This window comes from Thermobia domestica, chromosome 9 (assembly GCF_964235325.1).
Source record: "Thermobia domestica chromosome 9, izTheDome1.hap1.1, whole genome shotgun sequence".
Lineage (NCBI taxonomy): Eukaryota > Metazoa > Arthropoda > Insecta > Zygentoma > Lepismatidae > Thermobia > Thermobia domestica.
Window position 1 is genome coordinate 4753892 of NC_137462.1, and position 25883 is coordinate 4779774.

General features: G+C 36.5%; 1 protein-coding gene and 1 pseudogene across 3 annotated transcripts; one reads left to right on the top strand and one right to left on the bottom strand.

Annotated features, from left to right (window-relative positions):
- Nucleotides 1-25183, bottom strand: LOC145694351 (uncharacterized). 3 transcript variants are annotated; one of them, XM_081770486.1, is made up of 6 exons: nucleotides 25160-25183; nucleotides 16676-16878; nucleotides 12839-12989; nucleotides 11848-11987; nucleotides 8326-8511; nucleotides 1-6435 (listed from the first exon to the last, which is right to left on the bottom strand). In XM_081770486.1, exons 2-6 carry the CDS (start codon nucleotides 16866-16868, stop codon nucleotides 6254-6256), a joined length of 852 nt encoding a protein of 283 aa, XP_081626612.1. In that variant the 5' UTR covers nucleotides 16869-16878; nucleotides 25160-25183; the 3' UTR covers nucleotides 1-6253. The 3 variants fall into 3 exon arrangements, with proteins under 3 accessions (XP_081626612.1, XP_081626611.1, XP_081626610.1); XM_081770485.1 differs by lacking the exon at nucleotides 25160-25183 and adding an exon at nucleotides 25051-25158; XM_081770484.1 differs by lacking the exon at nucleotides 25160-25183 and adding an exon at nucleotides 24875-25093.
- LOC145694352 (histone H2A-like) lies at nucleotides 6442-7475 on the top strand (annotated as a pseudogene).
- Nucleotides 25184-25883: the final 700 nt, after the last annotated feature.

Sequence of the window (25883 nt, forward strand, 5' to 3'; positions counted from 1 at the left end):
TAGAAAGAATAAAAAATATATTTATTTTCCACATAAAGCATGAACAGATACAGGCTATTTAAGTACTGTACTCAGTATTAAAATGTATATGAAAACCAACTCTATTTTTTTATATATATATAACATTAAACCTCTGCATTTAGCAACTGTAATAAACAAAAATAGAATATTTGATATGACAAAACAACATATACAGATAAAACAGTAGTTACACATATTGATTGTCATGCATGATATAGTCATGTTAAAGAAAGATAATTAGAAGAGCCACCTCCCTTTCAAATATATTTAATCTTTTATAGATTTTTTTTTCCGTATGCTGCATATTGTGGGCAGAATAGGCTTGGGAATGCTTCGCATCTGTTACAAAGTTTAAATATACAATTAATTCAGCCTCAAAAGGCCTTGTTATTTATCTACCTTTACTTGTGCAGGATAATTGAAAACCGAAACTTACGTCTGTGCTCAGATTTCAATTGTTTTAGGTTATCTTTACTTCGATTCTTTCTGGGATCTCAACCTCCAATTCGTTTATCTTCAGCTAAAACTTGGGAAACTTTTTCCATTTTTTGGCAAGAACATGAAAAGAAAATTCTTAGATCTTTACAATTCTTTTAGATCTAAATACTTATAAATTACTTTAGCAAAGTTGTTGAAAACAAAAATAATATGTTACATTTTTGACTCGTTTTTCGAGTTTAAATTAAACAAAATATTTGCATTAAAAAATAAAATAGAAAAACAGCCTAAATTCTTAACAATATGAATTCCTCACGGAGTGTTTTTCACTATATATATAAGATATATGAGCATTCATATGAACTCCGAACGAAATTTTATTTATATATATATATATATATATATATATATATATATATATATATATAAATTTTGAGTATTTTTATATAAGAAGATACGAACGAAAGATAACCTCAATTAATGTGGCCTACAATTACATTGAATAAAGAAAGAAGGAAACGAAAGTAAAAGAAGAAGAAAATTAAGTTATGATTATATGAAGAATCACGAAGATAATAATTACAATATTTACTAGTATTGGATTTTCTTAGCACTATGCTGGAATTCAGTGTATAGTATTTTACAATTGTTACTGTTTACTGATTTTTCATAGAATCCTAACTTCTTCCATTATTACTGCTGAAATGAATATAAGTACACAGTTAATTAGACCATTAAAAAAAAGTATTGTTGAACAAACGGAGAAATGCTTTGTTACACATTACTTCTACCCTATTTAATCTTACCGTCTAATTACTTAGTAATCATATCCGTTTCACTATTAATTTGTAGAAAACTGAAGCATCTAAGCAGAAAGAATATCATTGTATAATTATATTTCGGTCATTAGTTTATTGGTTTGATGCAAAAATTCGCCCTACTTTTGGCAAACGGTGGCATTGAACAAAACTGAGACGCTTGTTTCTTTACGTATAAAGCAATGCTGTTATCTGATTTCCTTAATTACATGGGAAAAAAATTCGGAGATTTGGTTGTTGAGTTGATTTTGAGTTTTAACGTCCCGTTTAGCAGCGAGGCTATATGAGGCGTGGACTTACTGATTAACGTGGAATCCGAACCACATGAGCTTCCACCGCGAATCGAACCCAGGTCTCCGATGCCAAAGGCGCATATGCTAACCGCTTAGTCACGAAGGAACTCGGGTGATTTGGTTGTGTTTACATTTTGCGCAACATGAGCAATGGCAGAAAACAAGGAGCCCATTCTATTTTTGAAAAGGCAAGAATGCGTTGCAAACGGAAAGATATTTGCTGGGTACAGGGAGGTGCCGTTGACGATTCCACCTGCCGTAAGTGGTTCAGAAATGTTCGTGAAAACAATTTCAATGTCAGTAATGCACCACGTTCGGGACAATCGCCTGAGGCTGATGGTAGCTCTAACTGAAAGCGACCGACATAGAAAAGTTCGAAATGTCAAAAAAAAAAAAAAAAAATTCTTGAAATGAAAGAAGTCAAGGCAACTGGGTCAACCCGAAATGGTTAGCAAGGCCAATGTATAAGCGCTGCGCGAATTAACGGAAAAATATTAGAGGCCGAATTTCTGCTTCCAATTCTCTATTGAATCGGAACGAAATCGTCTTTTTTTTTTTTTTTTTTTTTTTTTTTTTAAGCGGATGGTTATACGTGATAAACGGATTATGTACAACAATGTTACGCGTAAGAGATCATGTATAAGCGCAGATATACCCCTGTAATCAGTGTAAATGCCAATTTATGTTCGAAGAAGTTATGCTATGCATTTGAAGAGATTGGAAGGGAGTCATTTTTTATGGGCTGTTGCCTTAAAAAAAAAAAAAAAACAGACCATTAATTCAGAGAAATAATGAAATGACAGGGGGTTGTGTTACATCACAACAATGCTACATCACAAGTATCTCTGGCCACCCGACACAAACTTAAAACTGAATTGAGATGGTTCGGTCCACTCACTTTCCCCGGCCTTGCGTCTTCCTACCACCATTTATTTGGATCGTTTCAAAATAGTTTAAATGGTATATTTTAAAAAAAAAAAAAAAACAACAACAACTTTGGAAGACCTGAAAACCACCTGCATCAGTTGCTTCGCCAGAAACGTCAGACTTCTATATGCGCGAGATTATGTAGCTATCGGAGAGATGGAGAAAGGTAATCGAACAGAACCAGGCATACTTTGTTGATTAACTCATAGGTTTAAGAAAGTAACTATTGCTTCAGGTTTTGTCGCAAAAACAGAACGAACTTTTGCATGAAACCAATAGTATAAAAATCATACACAAATCATTAAGTCCCTGCCTCGGATAGAAAGTGAATAGTGTTCAGAACAGCCTACTTTCAGCAGCAGGTGTCTTCGCGGGTAGGTTGGTGCTCAAATGGACGCTAAATATCAACCAATTACTTTTAATCCTAGTTCTCTTAAGTGAATGCCAGCCTATTTTTCAGTATTTTTAAGCATGCTCATTGAAAAAATATATATTCCATCCTGGTCTATACGAAACACCTTTCGGTTGTCATGGCACTGTTTTCTTACATACATATACACACTTATATACATATAATCATACGCACATAAAAAGACACTTTACCAAAGCTTTCATCGAATACAAATATATATATATATCATAGCTAAATCGATATGTGGAAATTTTATAAGCGTTACCTGAAGTATAATTATGCGAAGTAAAGTTTACTTCATTTCGATGACAAAGGAAAGTCAAGCAAAAGTAAGAGACAATTCATGGAAATAGTACGAACAGCGAGTAGGGCTGACACCTTTTGATAAACGTAAAATGTGACACAATTATCGAACATATGCAGATCGTCGGTTTCTTGGACCAAAATTTATACATGGAACAATTTAAACCCAAACCACAGGAAACAGAAAAATCATCGGGTCAGTTTGTTGGCGGTTAGGTGGAACCGATTAAAGACCACCATTGGCAGTATTTTCACTGTTGCCAACACGACAAGTTTAGTGATAGAACTATATCTATAGTCATAGGTACACATCGCAGGTCGAAATTTAGAAATGTCATTCAAAATTTCTGTTACATATTTTGTAAATGTTTCCCATACCTTGGCGTCCCGTCATATAATATTCCATCTGTCCCACATTTTTTTAAGTTTTGGATAATTCGGCGTCCCGTCAAATAATGCGTCACTGCCTGTCCCACATTTTGTAAGTGTTTTGGATAATTTGGCGTCCTGCCATATAGTGCATCTCTCGTAGACGTAATTCGGGACGCTGAAAATTTTCCTAAAATTCGGAATGTCCGTAATTCCAGGCAGACAGCCAGTAAAATACACAGCGAAATGACAGAAATGAAAACATTAACGAAAAATTGAAACAAAATAATACAAGAGGAAAAAAGGAATAAACAAGTAAATTAAAGGGGCTTTTACTCTTGGAATGCATTGGCAGATAAATGAAAATATATGCATACTTTCATCTCTCTCTCTGATTCTTCGATTTTAATAGTAATATCTCAATTTTCTTAGATGACTAACAAGTGAAATTAAATTTCCCACTTACCACGAAAGCAGGGCGACCAGATTTAGAAAATAAAAAGGGAGTGGGGACACTCAGCAAACTGGTATAAATAGGCAATTCGCCTTCGTATAATCACTGTTGTGTTACTCATGCCAGTAAGGAAGATAATTTATTCAAGATAAGTTATCGAATATCGAAACATGGAGTTTACTACGGAACCATCTGTTCACAAAATATGAAACTATTGTACAAAATTTCGAAATCTTTCCAAAGTGAAGTTTACTATGGAGTTTAAGAACATGTAAAAATCATATTACGCAACTGCGAGCCAAAAACAGGATGCTTTTGTTTTAAAATAAAAGGACATTTTGCGCCCTATTTGCATTTTTCTTGGGACACTACTTTCCACAAATAGGGAAAATTTCGTTAAAGATTTCTGGTCACTCTACATGAAAGGGATATACAAAAATAATCTTAATTTATGAAAATAATTAGGCAGAAACAGGGATAAACTTTCAAATCTACTTTCTTCTTTACGTTTCACTTGATTATTGAACTTAAAAATACAAATTCTCCACACTGAATCTTTTATTTCCAAATAAGACATTATGATAGGAAATTTACGCGAATCGATTTTGCAAATCAGTTTATTATATGTATCGTTAAAAATCTCATTAGGAAGTTGTAAGCTAATTATAGTTTTGGCTTCTGAGAGATTCACTTAGATTTTCCATTCAAATGTGTCACGTTTAACACTTAAAAAACCTGAGAATGAAACACTTTGTCAGGCTTTTTATGTTGTATATTATATTAAACTAGTATATGCTTAACATTCAGATATATAAATATATATATTTAAGACCCAACATAGTATAAATATATCCTCAAATACAATATATAACTATCAAAATATATCTATTTTGTGCTTCTAAAATACGATTTCGATATTAAAACTAGATTATGTCATGGGTGACATTCTTTATTTGTATCACATTATTAGACATCCTATCAATATATTTATAACAGGATTACTGTAAAATTTAAAAGCTGGAATCATTAGGAACACATGGTTAAGATTCGATATGCTTCCCACAGCTGGAGTGGAAACAGGAATCTGTCGAGTAAACACAATAGCTACCTTATTGAACTTACGGATTTGAGTGAACTTTGAATGGTGGAGCCGAATTTCCATTAATATATTGTAATATTAATCAGTTCTGCGACTGGTTCCAGATTTTATGGCCTCCCTTATAAATAATATTCATGAGTATAAATGCAATGGAAGAAAGTGAATTTCTTATGTTCAAAACAGTTGCAATTCTTACTTAACACTTATAAAGTGAAACAATTTAATGCCCGGAAAACACGCAACAATGCACGTTGGTCGTAAGTCGTAGTTCAGCGTGTTCTGACAGGCTGCAATATACTCTTGTCTGGGTCACAGGTTACGTGATTCACGGAATAGCAGAGGAAACACAACTACGTGTCTTGTCTGTTGACTTAAAATTACTGTCTCCTACGCAGGATGTGATACAGGTAAATTTTCGCGTGTTTCCATTTCCGAAACGTGATCAACTATTTTATTTTCCCTAAGTATTGACACGACTTTTGGCTGCTTTCAAAATAAATTAGGAATACTAAATTTATATATAATATTGTCACACCTCGTATTATTAAAACGTGTTTATTTCCTTACCCGCTACTTTTAGCCATATTATAAGAATTATTCTTTATTCACCGTTCCAAATAATAATATTTCATTTCTTGTTCTTCACACCCAAATGCAGTACTTCATTAGAGAAAAGAAAAAGGTTTAAACACAGAAAACTATATTCTAAAGGAATAAAAATGATGTAGAAGTACACGAATTCTCATCAAGAAGCACGTTTGGGTTTCAATTACAAGCAATTAAGTACTATTTGCAACGGCGAGGAAAAAAAAAATTCTAATTTTATACTGTAAGTACACTGATTGAGAGAAAACGCGTAAATACGAATATCGTAATGTATCACAATATTTTTCAGCTCACACATCATTAACTTCCCATTTCTATTTATATAGTACACACAAGTATTTACTTCACTCCTTTTGAGGATCCACAAATCTACTTTTCGATCATCATTGCGTTTTATCACGCCAAATACGCTTGTGGCTTATATGTGAAAATATTTGGAAATTACCAATACATACCTCACCTCTATCTTTTAGCCTATAATATAATATAAAATAATAGGAACAATGCTTTTGTTTAGTAATATCTAAGTGAGATCTTCATATCCTTAACAGCATATCGGATCTCCCTTTCCTTTTCATAGACCTCTGGGTTGTTAGGAACAAATTTCAGTATTCCGTACGCCTGGAGTCTTTCTGCCCATTTCTTTGACTGCATCACCTCCAATAAAGCCTGCGATAGCTTCTTCTTCAAAGTTGCTTAAAAATAAATAAATATATGAATAAATGACACATTACTTTCACAATAATAAAGATTTCTTGGGTTTAATTAAGAACATGTAAATTTCTAATATAAGAATATATAAAATAAGAAGTCCTGAGACAATGAGTGACTGACTGATCAACGCCCAGGCCAAATAGTTTAAGTTAGAAACGTGAAATTTTGATACTACATGGGATTTGTGATGTAAGGTACATTAAGGAAAGATTTTGGAAATTCGACGAAAAACAGTGTGATGGAAATTATTATCGTAAAATATCCGTATCTCCGAATCTCTGAAGAATAAAGACTTGATTTTTTTTATATGTCCTTCCCACTTAAACTATTCAGACACGTTCACATTTTTTAAAATATATCCCTAGAAGGGAAGAAAAAACGGTGGGGTTACAATTATTATAACAGGATAGCGGTATCCTAAAATCCAGGTTTTTCATCTGATCCTATTATGAAAGAATACTGCACAATGTTTGATCGGGGCAAACGCGTAAAATTCAAGGGAAAGAGCAAGTCCCGCCAGCAGGGTTGGCCTTCAGTTCCCAGTAATTAGAATCCATCGTCTTTTGCGAAAGGGTAACTATGCTGAAGAGTTGGCGCTGGCGCTCTCGTGTATTTGGCTTTAGTCATGGAATATCTGGTGGCTGAAGTTCTTGAGTTGGCAGGCAACGCTGCTCATGACAACAAGAAGACACGGATTATTCCACGTCATTTGCAATTAGCTATCTGTAATGCCGAGGAACTGAATAAGTTGTTGTCTGGAGTGACAATCGCTCAGAATGATGTTCTACCCAACATTCAAGCCGTACTTCTGCCCAAGAAAACTAACAAGAAGGACCTATTTCTCATATAAATAGGCACCGAAAGGAGTAGATTCCATGTCGACGTCACGGTCCGGTTTGAGGACGGACATATTCTCGAGGTTGCTTCTAGGGAAAAGATATGCAAATACAATGTCTTGAGGGAAGTTTTCCCAAAGGACAAGAGTTTTAAAGTTTTGCTTGTTGAGTTGGGTTCTACAGCTGCTGTTCCAAAGGGCACTCAGAAAGCTTTAGCAGAAATTGCAATTGTGGAAAAAGGCATACTCAAAATATACTCCTTAGTTTGTCTAAGGTCGAGTACAGAAATTATGAATGCTTATCTCGACTACAATTAATCCATCACTCTTGTCAACCTCTGGAAAGAAACCTTTAAAGAATTCACATTTGTTTGTTTCTTACGTTATACAGTAATGTATAAAAATCGTGTTTCTCGGGAAAACTATAAGGATATGAAGACACTAATCGCTAATTCGTGTTATACAATGTTATTACAGGAAGTTACAAAAAAAACTAATAATAGCGGTCTGGAAATATTAAGCTGTATGCTTTGTAATTTCAAAGCCTTCAACTTTTCCTTTGTATGTCTCCTAAATGCATCTTAATGCAATTGTTGTCTTCCTGCTTTTACGTAATTTCCTTTCTAACGCCTTCATGATGGACTATATTAACTGAGAGCTTTAATTTTATTTAAGCAGCTGAGGTAAGATTTTATCTTATAATATTTTTATTTTAAATTGACTTACCTAGAAATTAGCTGTCGGTTTGCCTTCTCGACAAGGTATATATGCTGGGGCAGTAGCTGCACCATCAGGAATATTATTTCGAATACTTACACACTGACTGTAGGTTATTAACTATAATAGTTTACGATTTGTTTTACAGGAGTGAAATTAGTTTTCTTGATAAACAGTATGGGAAAAAGGAAACTTAAACTTCCTTTTGCAAACAACTAGGTTAAAGTGCGCTGTGGTATCTACAAGACACACGTTAACTTAAGAGCAGTTATAATCAATCCTAAATTTCTATCAGAGAGAAAGCGTACAATGCTCTTACCTGACAATCTGCTATTCACAACAATAGGATAAGGTGGAAGTGGTCCCAAACTTTCCAGTACAACAATATCCTTTCCGCCATCTTGAAGGTATTTCTTGTTGTACGCCAAAGTGTTGGCATCTACAGAAGCAGCTTCAGCTGTCTTCGTTAAAACCATTTGTACGGAATTCAGATGAGAGCCAGAGCCTTCAAAGAAATCAAAATAAAAGCAAGCGTTGGAGAGTTTACTATGATAAAAATAAATGTTAAAAAGCTAAACGAGGAACAATGTACAATCTTGTTACTATTACTATTATTTTTTTTTTGGGGGGGGGGGGGGGGGAGCAAATGAATACAAGAAATCTGAAAGTGAAGAACATGTACGACTCTGGGGCACACGACTAAGACCCCGACAAGATTAGCAGGGCGATGAATTAAATACCAACGCTAAGAACGGGTTTGATAAATGAAGGATGTTATACTGCAACTAGACTACGTCCGTCGTTATAATATTGAGGCTGCCAGAGTATCCCAGACAGAAAATAAACCAGGGCATCGTATTGCAGAATAAAAATTAAAATTACAGGAGGTAAAAAGACAGTCGATCAAGGCTGGTTAGATGAGGGAAAAATAAATAAATAAAGCACGCAAAAAAAAAAAAAAAAAAAATGGAATCTTTCAGTTGAACGTTCCACGATTATGCTCTTTAAGCTAAGAGAGAGAGATGATTAAGGCAAGTGAATAATGATGGGAGAATTAGTGAAATGCGAATATGGGAGGAAACTGGAGTACCCGAGAAAACCCATTGACACAATGTTATCCACCGCACTTACTTGGGCAGGGATCGAACCAGTGACCACACACGCCAGAGGCAAGCACTCTATCACTAAGCCACTATGCCCCGTACAAGCAAGCAAGGAAGAAAATATAGGTAAATTGTTGTTGGATATTTGAAAGATTGGGTCAATCATAGTTGGCAACGAATAACTTATACTAGCGTCATATACTTCGATAATTAGAAGACTAAAAGATGTTTACTTGCAGTTGCGGAGAACTACAAATTAGAATGGTTAGATGCTATAATATTCAGTGATTTAATTATACTGCTGCGTTGTGTTTGTAATATGATCATTAGCTGGCAATTGTATGTATGCTCATTTCAACGTAGATACATACACTGATCACCAATTGAATTAGACAGCAGGACAGTTGCAGAAACCGCCCTGCAGAGGCTCCACCAGTACATGTGAATGAAACGCATCGCGCGTGTACTGCTGCCTTATGCTCCCTCTCTCGGTATCTGTGTCAGTGCAATATGATGGACAGGACGAAGGACCTCAGTGCGTTTGACCGTGGTCAAACCGTAGAGACCAGACGACTTGATGGCTCGATTTCGTAAGTGGTTGCAGCACTCAGATTTTCAAAGGCAACTGTGTCATGGGTATATCGTGAGTACCTGGCCTCCGGTAAAATCGCACCGGCACGGGCAAACTGTCGCGGTCAGGGCGTGTCGACGACTGGCCCGCAGCGTAATAGCCGATAGACGGGCCACAGTGCGTCAAATCGCGGAGAGATTCAATGCAGGACAACAACGCTGTGTTAGCAACTACACAATCCACAACCACCTATTCGCCATGGAGTACAGAAGTCATCGGCCCACGCGAGTACCCCTTCTAACCGTAGAACACAGGAAACAACGTCTAGCGTGGCCAAAGGAATACCGCCACGAACAGTAGAAATTGATCGCCTGGACAAATGAGTTACGTTTCACACTGGTACATGCCGATGGACGGGTACGAGTGCGTTGCCAACTGCACGAGGCAATGGATCCGTCGTGCCAGCAGGTAACTGTGCAGGCCGGTGGTGGTGGGTATTCTCATCTGGGGCATGATTACGTGGACTGAAATGGGTCCTCTAACATATGTGACACAATCCCTCACAGGTGAACGCTACCTTGATCTTCTGGATGACCTGTCTTGTCATTTGGTATGGTGACCTCATCTTTCAGCAGGACAATGCGCCGGCTCACCACTCTCAAGATGGCAGCAGACAGGTTTAATGAGCACTCCTCTGATCTGGCAACACTTTCCTGGCCATCACGGTCACTGGACCTCAATCTCATCGAACACATCTGGAATGACGCGTTAGGGCTATGTACTCTCTTCCGACTAACCTACGGACTCCGTGGGAGACTCTGCAGCAGATATGGATTGAGATGGCACAAGACTTCAGGCACCTCTTGGAGTCCATGCCGTGGCAGGTAACGTCGTTATCAGAGCGAAAGTGGTGCTACACGGTATTAGGTAAGTGTCTCTAATTGAACTGGCGATCAGTTTAATAAATACATTAAGTGTTTGAGAAACTGTTTTGTGATTTATATCTAACTACCGTAATAACTTCGATTAAGTACTTGTTTATTTAAACAAGTTAAACTTAACGAACTGACTAGTAATCATCAGCAAAGACGAAATTCAAAGAATAACAAATGTTCGACTTGAACAATTGAACCCAGGTCACCAGCTTACCATATCGATACGTAAAATCGGTACAGATTTTAAGAGCGAAGGTGTTTAATTAGTTAGGAAGCGGATTGGGTAGTGGAATGGTTAACGTACACATACTGTAAACGTAAGATCCAGGTTCGATATGCGGTCTACTCACACTTTTTCACTCTGAACTTCAGAGGACATGTTGAAGGAAGTACTCTGTATTCTCCATTCGTCACCGGCCAAAGATTCTTCACAACGTGTTTTATTTAGACAAATTTTCCTTACCAGTAACTGTAATTCCTGAATATACTTTCCACTACCTAGTTTTCGACTCACCTAGAACGTTGATTAGGGAGGTTTGAAATTGATTTAATCATGATCAAGCAGTGCGAAAAAACACCTTGTCCATATTTCTGGTCACTCATCTAATGGTGAAGGAACAAGTAGTGCAACATAGGCGTTCAATTTGTGTATTCATTTGTTTTGTAGTGGAAGGTTCCCAGCTCATATTAGTTGGTGGTTTTATTTGTAAGCCAATGTTGTTTGTATTTCTCTATTACCGCCTCCCATTCCTTATTCAACCACCTCTTACCTAAATTTCTTAAACAAATAAGTTTTCGAAAACGAGTCTCTAAATTTCAATATTAGCCCCGAATAAAAATCTTGAATAATCAATACTATGTTATTTTGTACTATCATTAAAAACACAGTCATAAAGACAAACACTATAAATTGATATAATTAACCACCACTTAAATTCAAACTCTGTTAACCTAAACAAATCGTGCATAAAATTATCACTAACTTCAAAAATTGGAACAAGCAACAGTTGTAAATATTCTCCACACTGAATAAAATGTTAACTCGCCACCATGAGGAGCACAGTACATACAAGATGCTACAATATAAGAAAGCGTTATGTGCATTTTTGTAAAATGAAACAATCTTTTCATGCGGGTTAATATCAAGAAGTGAAGTAATTAAGTACTATTTCAACAGCTTCCTCTGCTGGATGTGTAATTATACGAGAAAATACTTTTATTAATTCACTTACGCAGTTTGTTTCCGAAGAAGGATGAATTTTCTCCCAGCTGCTTCAGCATATGTAGCACAATGGCATTAGCACTCAACGAATCTTCATGGCTATACGCCCACGTGCAGCCTCTCAAATCCAGAAACTCCTTCACGTTTTTGCTAACGAAGGAATTCATAACTGATCAGAATTTGCACTTTCTCATTAATAAAGTCACTGCAAGCAACTGAAATATATGTATCTATATATAGAATATTAACAATTTCTTCGTTCGAAATATATTCTTCAAATTGATGTTTATATAATTTCGAAGAAAGGCTCCTTTATGATTATATATGGAAGCTCAAGGTAAAACTTAATAAAATTTTCGATTGTAATTATGCATTTCTAACAATCGGAGAATGTTGGTTGCAAACATGTTCAATACCAATAAGTTCTTTAACAATTTTTGTTACACTATTATGTAAATATTAGGAGGTTAAACTATATATATACGTGGGCTCTTTTATGACGACTAAGAAAGATTATGATAAGCAGGCACTGTATGGGTCAAATGCACATTAGGAAGAAGCTATGAAAAAAGCCTTAGAATGTGCAGCTAGAAGCTAGTTTTTGTGTTAAAGTACTTTCTTTAATACAAGAACACCATATTTCATCATGGTGATTATGTTTCATCATCACCATAATCTTACCTCAAATATCTTACAAAATTGAGGCAAGCAAGCATATTCACTATTGGTCATATTAACGATCTTGGATGTATCAACTGTGATGTCTACATTAAATCCAATTCGATACAGAGCTCTATAAGGCTGGAGGATTGATGATACGTACAATATTCAAAAGTGCATATAATATTATACTTCATCGTTGAAAAACTGTAAATGACAAAAGCACATTGACACGAGAAGCGAAATTTACTATTAAACCACATGACTATGAATATCGCTTCTTGAACATGAATGAAGCTTTGACTTAAGAAATCCAAGAAGCTTACATAAGTACAACTTACGTTCGATCCACGTGAATGATGATGTCTGAAAAGTATCCTTTTTTATTGTCCTTATTCTTCGGGTGACTGAAAACTGGAGTTACAGGCAGCAGCTCTACAAAAGTGTTTTTCTCGTCTTCCAGTTTGATGTACGACGTCGTACTCATGAAAGCTGAAAACAAACAAATACCACAACGGATCTAACTTTTCATTACAATATCCAAGATAACTAGTTTTTTCAAAGTCAAATTTAGAACCATTATGGGAGAAAAACTACACTCTGATTTATTTCTATCCTTAAATTTATCTGTCTTCTTACCTGCAAAACTAATATTTACCTTTACATGTCTAAGTTTCTTCCTATATTAGGTGTACCGTAAAGTAATCAATTATTTTACAAAGAGTTCACTTTTTATCCGATTGCTGTCATATAAACAAAACAGACATGAGTAAATATATTGTTCTTTAAAAAGTAGACACTCTGCTATACTTATAATTAGATGTTAGTTTGTATTTTATATATATATATATCCTGTACATCAGTGGTTTTAAAGTTGGGTCCGCGACGCTTAAACATTTAAATGTGTTGTAATAAAATGGAACTCACAGCTGTTATGCAAGAAGTATTTTCTTTTTAAGACTAAGAAATTGCAGCTGTGAGCAGTACGAGTATAAAACAATAACTATTAATCATTTCCAGTGCTCAAGGATTTAATTGATTCTTCAGGTTTAAAAACTCTGCTAAAATTCATAAAACACTTCTAGGACACTTGAGAGCATTAGCTGCAACTTTTCTAGAATATTTCCCTGTCCCACACTCTAGTAATGGTTGGATTGAAAATCCTTTCACTAATGTAGAAATCCATGACATATAAGGTATGAATCTTTCTAACACAGAACAAGAACAGCTATTCGAACAATCCTGGAACTTCACGGAAAAAGGTTTTTCAAGAAAATGAACTTTCTACCTTTTGGTTGCGTATGCGTTGTGAGTATGAACAGTTATGTAAAAAGGCATTGCAACATTTTATACCTTTCCCTACCACTTCCTTATGTGAGCAGACCTTTTCTGCTCTTTGGAGTATTAAAACATTAAAGTAAAATCGTCTTAATATGGAATTCAACCTAAGATTGATAGTGATAAAACTTATTCCAGATTTCAATGCAATTCTGGAAAAAAACAAAGAATTTCATTCCTCACATTGAACACATTTGAGAACATTGTTTATCAAATGGATTTCCTTACAAATCAGTCTTGAAAGTTACTGTATTTTCAATCGAAATTTCGTTTATTAGGAAACATTGATGCATCTTTAAAATACACTGCTTGTTCCACTTTTTTTCTTGTCAGTGGTAATTCTAATTAGTATATTTTTTTAAAAAAAAATCCAAATATACCAAGGGAAATTTCAGATGGCATTGAAAGAGGGTCCGCAGATCACTTTCCGAATGAACAAGGGGTCTGCGTTATCGGAAAGTTTGAGAACCGCTGCTGTAAATCAAGAAATAGATTCTTATTGTAGTTCAGATGAATGGTTATTACTGTTACTTTAAACGCACGATCGAAAGTTCAACACCAGTCTGAGACACAGAGATCGCGACCAGAAAAGCTTCAGAATATTAATAAATTTCCAATTTGTTTTTACTGACTTTATTAATTTGATGATTTCCGAACATGAGGAACTCTAATGATTAACAACAAGGCAAATCATCGAAAGCATGGAATCTTTCAGGTTTGTTCCATGATTATGCCGTGTAAACTAAAGGAGACGGTGATAAGAATGAAGAAAGTGGGAGGAACAGAAGAGCGAGAGAACCCATATACACAGCGAAAGAATATTAATAACCACTATTAATTATAAGTTAAAATATGCATTTTACAGCACTACTTTCCATTAAAGGTCAAAGTTTGTTTATCTAAATGGTGTCTCGTTATGTTTGAAGGGAAACTGCGATATTTCATTAACTTTACTCCTGCCAATTTTGACGAGTATGTTATTACTTCGGAATTATTTCCTGAACGGCTACTCATTCCACACTTGAATTAGTTCATACAAAAAAGGCTTCCGTCACCAAAATGGCGAAATTGAAAAAAAGAAAAATGAAATGAAATCTTTGAGTTTTACGTCCCACGGTTATGCCGGTTAGGCTAAAGGAGACGCTGATGATGAGTGATGAATGAAATGATGGAATGAAGAAAGTGGAAGGAAACGGGAGAAACCCGAGAAAACCCACGCACACAGTGTTTGTCCACCAAAAGTTCACTTGGCAGGGGCTGGGATCGAACCCGGGACCCCAAGCATATGGCGAATTTGAGTTAACATCGGATTTATGTTCCTATTGGGTACATCTATATTTCTATGCATAAAGAGTTTCAGTTTTATTGGTCTAACATGTTATAAAGAGATGTCAGCTTCGATTATTCTAGGCAGCATGGGCTTGAGTCAGTGACTGAAGTCCTTTCTGCATAGAGAATTAAATTTGTTTTATATGTTAGTGGAAATAGCTACTGATTTAGTCCCATTCGATTGGTAGACCTGCAACGTCTGGAACCTGGCAAAAAACGTCTTAATATAGTTTTGTGTTTATAAAAAACAAAAATAATAACTAAATAAAACTGCATGCATACAAGGCTTCAGTGCACAGCGGCCTTTTTTTTTTTTTTAACCATGACAATGAGCATAAAAATTATTGTTTTCCTATACAGTATAGGATTAATATAATTCTTATATACACGAAAAAAAAATGGTTCATTTTCATTTTACAGTTTCAAAACTGCAACGTTTTTCTTATTTATCTCAAAACTAAATCTGTTTGGCTGAAACCCTTTTTGCATTAATTGATTCACTTATTTTTACTCCGGTGTGCAGAAAATCAAAAAAGTTTCCATCATTCAATAAAAATTAATGGCAACCGATTTATATTCACTGTAAAGCGTTTTATCTACATAATGAAGTTAAAGCTTATTAAATTTGATTTTAAATGCTGAAGATATCTCTTTCCATCCTACCAGAGAAAAACAAACATGGAATAGGCATTAGTTCAAGAAATAATCTCGGAATAATAACATGCTCCTGAAAGATCGACTCTGTAACTCATACCGCATGGCCTCTAAGAATTTTCTTGACACGCCAGTCGACGGATTCCCCTTAGCACTACGGATGTCACTTTGCTTGCAGCCATTCTCCTGGTGGTTTGTGGGTGAATGTTTCGTAAGGGACGCCTATTGTAACGGGCCACAATAGGTTTCGCAGTAGTCACCCCAAGTATTAACCCATTCTCCCATTCTGTTTCACAATCCGCACGTACGAAAACTTTGCATGAAGAAGGGCAATTACGTAACCTTCCCAACAGCGACTGATTTTCGGCACCATTTGATAACACCCATTACCAACACTCACGTACCTACAAGGTTAGACACAGCACTGCTCCCGCCAGCAAATCCATAGTTCTAGCATGATATACGCCAGGTGGCAGCACCGAATCGAAAATGATTGCATATGCAGCGAACAATCATCTGTATTGGCAGGTCACTTGTCGCAACTGAGAAACTTCCACTAGACTCTTCGTCTTCACGTACGATTCTTCTGTTTTGATATTGCTCATGGATTGTAGCCTCCTTTGCCCCATCCCTCTGTTTCCTCCCACCATAGCACGTCCCCCATGATACAGTTCCTTCTTAGCCAATGTCTCAACCAGTTTCTCTTCCTATTCTCAATATTTAAAATGTTTCTTTCTTCCCCACAATTTCTAACACTCTCTCATTTGTCCTATAAATAAAGTACTATTAAGATCAACTCGATATATCACACGTACGGTATACCAAGATTAGTCTACACGAATATTAAGGCCACTTACCCAGATCTACAGTATTTGATGTAAATGGATCAACTCTCCCGGGTAATGGTCCTGGTGCTCTTGACTCATACTGCAGCGTAGCTTCACACCCAGTCGCTTCTTCCAAATACTGCATGAGATCTTCGTACAATTCCACTGGGTGACTGGGACACATGTACGTGATTAGACGCAACTTCTCAGAGTTTGGTGCCATTTTTCTTTTTCTGTATAACAATAAATATTCAATAAATAATTCAATCTTTAAATACATGGAACTTCTACTTACTAATGAAAATAATTCCGCACCTTCTATATGCTAGGTATATGTAAATGAAAGTAGCTTTGTTTGTGACTTTACCACTCTTAAACCACTCGACTGATCTTGATCAAATCTTCAACATTGATGAATTTCGGGCCTGGGATGGTTTTCATCATTCCACTTTGATGGTGCAACTTAGGGGAGGGGGAGGGAAGAGGTGTTTAAAAATGATCGAAAATGACCGATATTAGTGTCGAATCCATATTTTCGGGGTCGCTCAGATCAACAATGACACTTCCGATGCAGTTTAACCCGAGATCTACCAAGCGGGTCCATTGGACCCGTTATTATACTTTTCAATATTTTTATTCTCTTCATGAAAGTTAATTTGTTGCGCTGTATTTGTTTTTTCATACAATAAAACAATGTGAAAATCTCATAAAATTACTCCACGTCCTCGATTCTTAATTAGGGTTCATTGGACCCGAATGGTAGAACATGTGTGTAAAAATGTATGGTAGTTGCAGGGTTAAATCCAAATTCATCCCCTTATGTAGAAAATGTATTCACTCCGTGCGGAGAACGGGTATTCTGCTAGTACCACTAAATAACGAGTTGAGGCTTGAATGAAGTGGTGGAATGAAGTGGGAGGAAACGGGAGAACCTCGAGGAAACCCAAGCACAGTACTTGTCTAACACAAAATTCACTTGGCGCGAGCTGGGATCGAACAAGAAACGCCAACCACAAGAGGTGAACGCTCTGCCACTGAGCCACCGCTAAAACAAGGTTGAATTTTACTATTTAAATAAGCAAATAAACTGTAAATTGTGCTTTTAGTACCAGATAAAAAAAAAAGACTATCAAAGGTAAAAATAAAACACACTTGTTTTATTTCTTCGGGAAGACCCCCACTTTCCTGGGCGTTATTCCATACAACACAATCCCCCGTAGTCTACCTCCCATCCCCACCCAAAGTTTATGTACTATTGACGTCAAGAAAGACTGCACACTAATGAGTAAAAACAAAATAAGCAAGTTGTTTTCTGGTTGAATGTTATTTCTGCCAGAATACCTATCGTAATCTACATTTTTGGGGGGGCCTCCACTAACGGCTAACCGTTTTTGTCATTTGGTTCACTATCTATTAACTTTCTTATTACATTCCGTACACAAAACATTGTTAAGTGGATGAGCAACTAACTAGAAGGGCAGGAAAAAAGTGTTCTTGTTAAAAATACCCCTTTCCAAAGAAGCCAGTTAAGAAATCATCTAAAATGAAACTAAAAATGAAAGTAAAAAACGCAGGTCAGTAATAATAATAATAATAATAATAATAATAATAATAATAATAATAATAATAATAATAATAATAATAAAGTAGTGCTCACCCAAACAGGAAAGCCACAAGAGCGCAGAACAGTGTCTGTGAGTAAGCTTTTTAACGTCACTCCCAGGACTGATTGATGCCAAAATTAATTAATGTCTTCTATGATAAACACTACTTTCTTTCTCGAATTCGCTAGTTTTTTAGTTGGCGAGTTAACACTAGCACCACCTACATCCAAATAATGAGGTTGCGACATTGAAAGGTCTCAAAGAGAATCTTTACGTTTCTCCAGTCCACTATTACAGAATAATTTCCAGTACATCTTCACTATTTCCCAGACACCCTATATAAAGATGATTGACTAGCAATATTACGAAGATAATTTCAATTTAGAGGAAGTACAAAAGGAAGAAAAACACAGTTATAGACGCACTACCTAGTCTACACACTAAAAAGACCCGGATTCGATTTCCAGTGCGAGCTCATGTGGTTTACATTCCACGTGAAACTAGTAGGTCCATGTCTCATATAGACTCACTACTAAAAGAGAAGTTAAACTCAAATCACAACAAACTAAAAGCGGAGTGTTCGTCATGGAGGTTAAAAACAGGAAGAAAATTAACAGAAACATCAAGGAACAAAAATGCAACAGACTTACCAACGGAAGAACTGTTTTGTACGGAAACACGATGTTTTCGTTTGCATCCACTGTTTTGCAGACAACATAGCTCTTCCGTTGGTAAGTCTGTTCCATTTTTATTCCTTAATGTTTCTATTGTTTTTCTTCGGTTTTTTTTTTTTTATTTTATTTTATTTTATTTTTATTTTTTTTTAAATCTCTGTGACCAAACCTCCAGGGGAGAGTCGAAAGCCTGGAAGCTTAAAGGAAATTCAGGAATTACAGGAATCTGTAAGTAGATTGATAGAATTCCTGAGTGTGGTTTTACATTGTCAAAAGCAGGGTTTGTTTTAAGCAAATCCCTAGATTTGTACTTCATTCTCGCAGATACGAGAAGAGAGAAAAAGAACCACTGAACAAATAATACTTAAGAACATCTACCTGCAACATTAAACCAGAAGATAGCCTTACTTCCCTGGTTTCCTCATTAGCCCACAAACACGCTTCAATAAAACTGATCTAGTCAGATCTTTTCTCTTATAATCATCCATATAACTTTTGCTGTGGCCAAAGTAGCCATGAATAGCTGGGTGTCCTTTCCACCTTTTGAGGGAAAGATCCGATATTTATTGTGCTAGTCTCATGCTCTTCATAACAGAGACACAACTGGTTTTCTACATATATTTTGAATAACACCTAGGTTATCCTTTCTCAGTAGGCCAAAGCTATTTTATACCATAACGTGACGGATAAAAGTTATATTTCTGTTGTTTCAACTTCAGATGAAATTGCGTAACAATTAATGTTAAGTTCTGATGCGTACGTTTCTTCAATGTCGTAAACGCCATCATTTATCAAAAGGAAGAAATTAGTAACCTAATAATAAAAGCGGAATGTTTCTTCCTATTATGTACTCATGCCTTCAACTTATATATAATTTTTGTTGCAGATACACAGGGAATTTGGGCAAGGCTTTACTTTATAATAGGCAGTGATAGGAACCAATTCATCTGAACCGGTTCCCGTTGAGTTGAGTTGATTTTAGTTTAGCGTCCCTTTCAGCAGCGAGGCTATATGAGACGTGGACCTACTGATTAACGTGGAATCCGAACCACATGAGCTCCCGCCCGGTTCTCGTTGTTGTAGTTCCCAAGCCTGAGCTGTAATAAAGACAAAAAACAACATTCCCTGCGGGTTCTAACCCGCCTTCACTTGCTAACGGTAGCTCGGCAATACTACAGGGGGTAGACAAAAAATCTAAAAACACTTCATACGGGACACGTAAGTTTGGCCCTCCACTGTACAACACGTGTTGCGGTTGCCGATCATTTTCTAGTTTCAATGTGTCATGTGGACCTTCCTCTTCCGTCAGCAGTAACCAGTTCACCTGTGAGTGTCGTGGTGTAAAAGTGGTGCGGTGAAGTAGACGACCTGACAGACTTCCAAAGAGGCATGATCGTTGGTGCCCGTCTGGTTAGAGTTTCAGTGGCAACAATGGCGAACATTGTGGGGGCACTGTGTCCAATGTCACGAGGGCATACACATTTCATGGGCAAACGACGTCTGCAAAGCACAACAGTGGTCGAAAGACAATTCGGTCAGATAGGGACCGGAGGGCATTTAAACGGATTATTGCAGCTAAAAAGATGACAATTGCAATGAAAATTACGTCTGAACTCAATTCCGTCCTACAGAACCCGGTTTTATCGAAACGACGGGAACTTCATAAAATGAAAATTCATGGCAGGGCCGCTATCGCCAAACCTCTTGTCACAGCAGTAAATGCGAAGAGGCGTATCCAGTCATGCAAGGACCACAAGGCGTGGACTCATGAGCAGTGGAGTGTGGTCCGATGATTCGACCTTCACCTTGTTTCCAACAACCGGTCGTGTTTACGTATGGAGAACACCATCACAGGCCCATGATGCAGACTGTCTGCTCCCAACTGTAAAGCATGGGCTGGTTTTGTTAGTGTGGGAAGTGATATCGTGGTTTTCTGCAGGTCCCATCATAGCCCTGCATGGAATGATGAATGCTAAGGCGTATGAGGCATTTTGGGGGGACCAGGTTCTACCCATGGTCCAAATATTGTTCCCTGATGGTGATGGCATCTACCAAGATGATTTGGCACCCTGTCATGCTGCAAAAACGTTGAAATCGTGGTTTGAGGAGCATGACCAGGAGATATCAGACCCTCCCTGGGTCCCACAATCACCAGATCTGAACATCATTGAGCCATTGTGGTCTGAGTTAGAAAGGCGTCTTCGGTCTCATTACCCACCAGCAACATTCCTTAAGGAACTGGAGCATGTTTTGGAGGAACATTGGTACAAAATTCCACACACCACGATTCAGGAGCTGTATACGTCCATTCCACGTCGGATCCAAGCTGTTTTGGACGCAAAAGGAGGCCCCACACCATACTAGGTATGATTTTCACACTTCTCCAAACGTTTTTTTTTTTTTTTTCAACTCCTGTATGTGAATCAGGAACAGCAAGGAACTAGTGAGAACCTGTGAATAATACTAACAGTAACAGGACATCACCACCTTGCCTAAATTAAAGAGTTACCAGAATATGTTTTAGTATATTGATTTCAGACAAATTCCTACTGAAAAAACAGCCACTTCACTTAAGCATCCAGAACACTGTAACGAGCCATTCCACGTCAAATCATCACATGGTTTAGTATCGTTATAAAAGTTCAGTTAAAAAAAAAAAAAATCTGATTTTATCAAAACACCACACTTTGAAAATATTCAAAAAAATTATAAAACAATATTCGGGCTGTTGTCAATGTATTCCCAAAATTTCATTTTGGGACCAGCACAGAATCATCAGTTACAAGAGTTTTCACGTCCAAACGTAGAGCTGAAAATTTCGTTAATTTAGGTTATTCTATTACAACAAAGGCAAAAGGTATTAAAATCAAATTAATACACATAATAGTGTTAAGCGAGAACACTAACCAGATTTCTGTCTTCTTTGAATACTGCTTACAACTTAGTCTGGAGTGAACTTGAAAGGATTTTTCGATTGTCACTAAATCTTTGTCAAGCAAGGTGTACAATAGGCCTGCTGAGGTCACAAGGTTCACCTTACACAGTACATCTATTTCACAAATCCAGAGAACATCTAGCTTCCCAGGATATATAAACATGGAAATGAGTCAGCTAAATACAGAAACATCACTTTCACTTCACCTTTCCCCAAAACACACACGTCACCTCCTGTTGTTATAGACTGCAAATATAAATTCTCTTATGTCTATCAATGCCAGCTTGTTGTGGAATTTGATGAGTGTTCGTTCAAATGAACTGTCGTAATACGAAAACATCTTGACAAGAAGTTTGTGAGTATCTCAAGCTGCAGGAATGAACGAGTGAAATTTCTGTTTCCTACGAATTACTTGCTTTGCTGAAGTGATCTTGTAGGAATGTTGCTAACTCTGAAGTTTTCTTGACTGATCAATGTAAAATGCAGTCTAGTAACGTTTGCTGCTGCCCAGTTGAATTGCTGCCGGGGTGATGATTTGTATTTCCATATGGATGCTGCAGATTTGTTTGAGCTGCCAACCTTTCTTACTGTTCCACCAATCCGTTACAAGTCTTCTTTTCATGACCTGCTGCAGCAAAATGCCATTCAGTCTCTACGCCAAAATCAGTTTAGAAAGTTCTTTTTGTTCTTGCACTGAACACAAGATTCATCAGAATAATAGTAAGCCTATATCTTTTTCGTCTAAACTGCTTTCTCAAGAATATGAGTTTCTGCTCGAAATGAAATGAAATCTCTGAGTTTTACGTCCCACGGTTATGCCGGTTAGGCTAAAGGAGACAGTGATGATGGGTAATGAATGAAATGGTGGAATGAAGAAAGTGGAAGGAAACGGGAGAACCCCGAGAAAACCCACGCACACGGTGTTTGTCCAAGTTTCTGCTCGAAGTAGTATACGGCAGTAAATTTGTTTTCAAGACACTCCAAAATTATGATGTAACTGAGATGATTTGTTTTTATTTCCCTTTATACTGCGAACAGTGCCTATGCCAATTTTAATTTCCTTGTTGGCGAGGGGTGGGGCAAAAAAAGAAAGGCGAGGGGTGGGGGCAGAGAGAAAGAATTTTAGTGGCCGCAAAGGGTAGTTTTATATTATTTAACTTACATTACAACAATAATAGGCAGGAGGTATAAGCAATCACTGACCAGCCCCCTTGCCTTCTCTGGTGTCATCACTGACTGAAACAAATGAACACTGGATTGTTCATTAATCCAGCGATAGCTTTGCATCTCATGCTGTGACACAAAATTATTATTTTCATCCACTTGTACAAGAACCTAAATTAAAGCGATTTTCATAATCTCATCTTAATACCAAAATAAAAACTTCAGAAATACTTTCATAACAGCCCGAACTATAACCTACTCTATCTTACGATTTGTAACGATAAAGCTATCAATGACAGGTAAGGTATCTGGAACCATTAAGAAGACTGCCTTTTTTCACTACGACGCAAGTTAAGTTTAATACACAAAGACATGTTTATAAGAGACAAATTTCTGCAGGCGACCATTAGATCAGTCGAGCAGAAATTTGTTTCTTACAAAGGGTAAGCTTTACAATACACACGTTCCAGTTGCGTATTGATAAGTAGGACCCCTTTAAAAGGGTATACTATACTATAGTGAAGTTGTTAAAATTAATAGAGTGTAATTTCTTGGGTCGACATAGGAATACAGTTGGATCGGGCATTGTAAAGTTTACTCCTTATAAACATGTCTTTCTATCCAGTATGTTCAATTTTACCTGTAAAATGTGGTGTACTTAGACTTAACTGCAACGTTTAAGCATCGGTCAGTACCCTAAAATCCTATAAATAGTAGATGCAGGTGTAGTTTTGGCATACCACATTTTGGAAGATTTACAGGTAAAATTCAATACTTTGCATGAAAAGACATCTTTATCTGGAACAAATTTGTGCAGGTGACAGAATTAAATACAAAATACTTTGATACAGTTGTATTTTAGGTTTACAAGTGTACGGGTAATAGTGTAAAATCATTACAAATGCTTTACGGCGGAGTTTCCGCACAGTAAGCAGACTGTATTTTCTGTTTACAAGTGAAACGTTACTAGTACGAAATCATGACAACTGCTACTGAAATTCGTATTATTGCCAAAATCCACTTCTTTCCACCACCCTCGTTTGCACGTAGCCTCACGATCGCTGACGCGCCTGTTTTCTTCGGACGCACTGTTGCGCGAGGTCACCAGCTTGGTCCTGCGCTGACTCGCATTCGTGCTTTTTAGTGGTCAGCTAGCACATGTTGATTTGTTTCTTTCACACTGTAGTTTCTATGCTACACATCCAGAACCCATATTTATACACAAATCATAAAAGAATTGTAAATTTTCAACAATTACTTCTGGTGACCATCTTGAATTTTATCTATGTCAAGTGAGATATTTTCATGTCTCCTACTGGAAATTTTTAGGGGACAATAAGAAGGAAATTACTGAAAGAATAATTTTTCAACAATGCTTTCTAGTTGTGAGCCAAAAGTAAACATGTACGAAATACAATTTTATGAATGATGAAATTCTTGTAATTGACTGTCTTGTTGGGCATATACACATTATCTACGGGCAATCTCGTGACCATATAGTTAATATGCCCATATGGTCACATAAGACACGTTTGTTTCCAGGTAGATAATGCGGTTCGGATTCCGCGTTTAAATGTAAGCACATGTTTTACATAACCTCAATGCTGAATGGGACAGTAAACTTCAAATCAAGCAAATGCTACAATAAATCAAGCAATTAATCAAAATTACTTTCACACTGTACTAACAGGCATGACCTGCCAGACATTGCAGACAGTTCTGTTTAAACTTAAGCCTAAATAATACATTAGAATATAACACTTTTCACACAACTTACAATTAATTAGAATATAACATATTCACATGACTTATAGAATAAACTTAAGATTAACAGGTTGTGAAACTGGATTACCTGAACTGAATAAAATTTGAAAGTAACACAGCAGAAAAATCTGAATCAGATGTTCAATTACTAAAAGCAGAAAAATCAAAACAATCAGATGTTCAATTACAAAAACTTTACGGTTTCTTCACCAAATATTAATTTTCATATTACCAAAGAATAAATGATACAGCTACAATATTTACATTTGCACGCTGTGTCCATGTGCTACTTGCCTGACAGCCAGTGTTACTAACACGTACGTTCAGAAAGTTACTAAATGAACACAATCAAGCTAAAACTGACTAAACTTACCTAAAATTGTATCAATAGTTAACAGAAATTAATAATAAAACATTTTTTTACTTTAATTTATAGATTTAAAATATACTGTAATATTATTTTTGACAATCTCACACGTTTATCCTTATTCACACTTAAAGTATTCGCTGCTGTGCTACAGACAGGGTCCAGCTGTATATATACACAATTTACAATTTTCATTTTTTCCCAGTGAGTTGAAAAGTAGTAGAAGCGTGTTAGTAGTGTATGATAGGATAGAGCAGTGGTTCTCAACCTTTTTTGACTGACGACACATTTTATTGAATTCAGGACATAGCGACACTCTTTTTTGATATTTTTATTATAAATAATAATAATAATAATATCGTAATAACTACGCCTATTATACGGGAAGAAATCGTAAAGTTTTAATTATCACCAGGAAGTTATTAAGATATGATGATGAAATTTTGTCATTGTTATGTTTGGTTCTTATATGCATGATGATAAGGAAATTAGCTCCTATTTTTTTTTTTTTTTTTTTACAGGGTATGCCTAAAGGGACCAAAGTGAAAGATGGGTTTTGAGTTTTTCGTCCCATGGTTATGCCGGTTAGGCTAAAGGAGACGGTGAAGATGAGAAATGAATGAAATGGTGGAATGAAGTGGGAGGAAACGGGAGAACCCCGAGAAAACCCACGCACACGGTGTTTGTCCACCACATAGTTCACTTGGCGGGGGCTGGGATCGAACCCGGA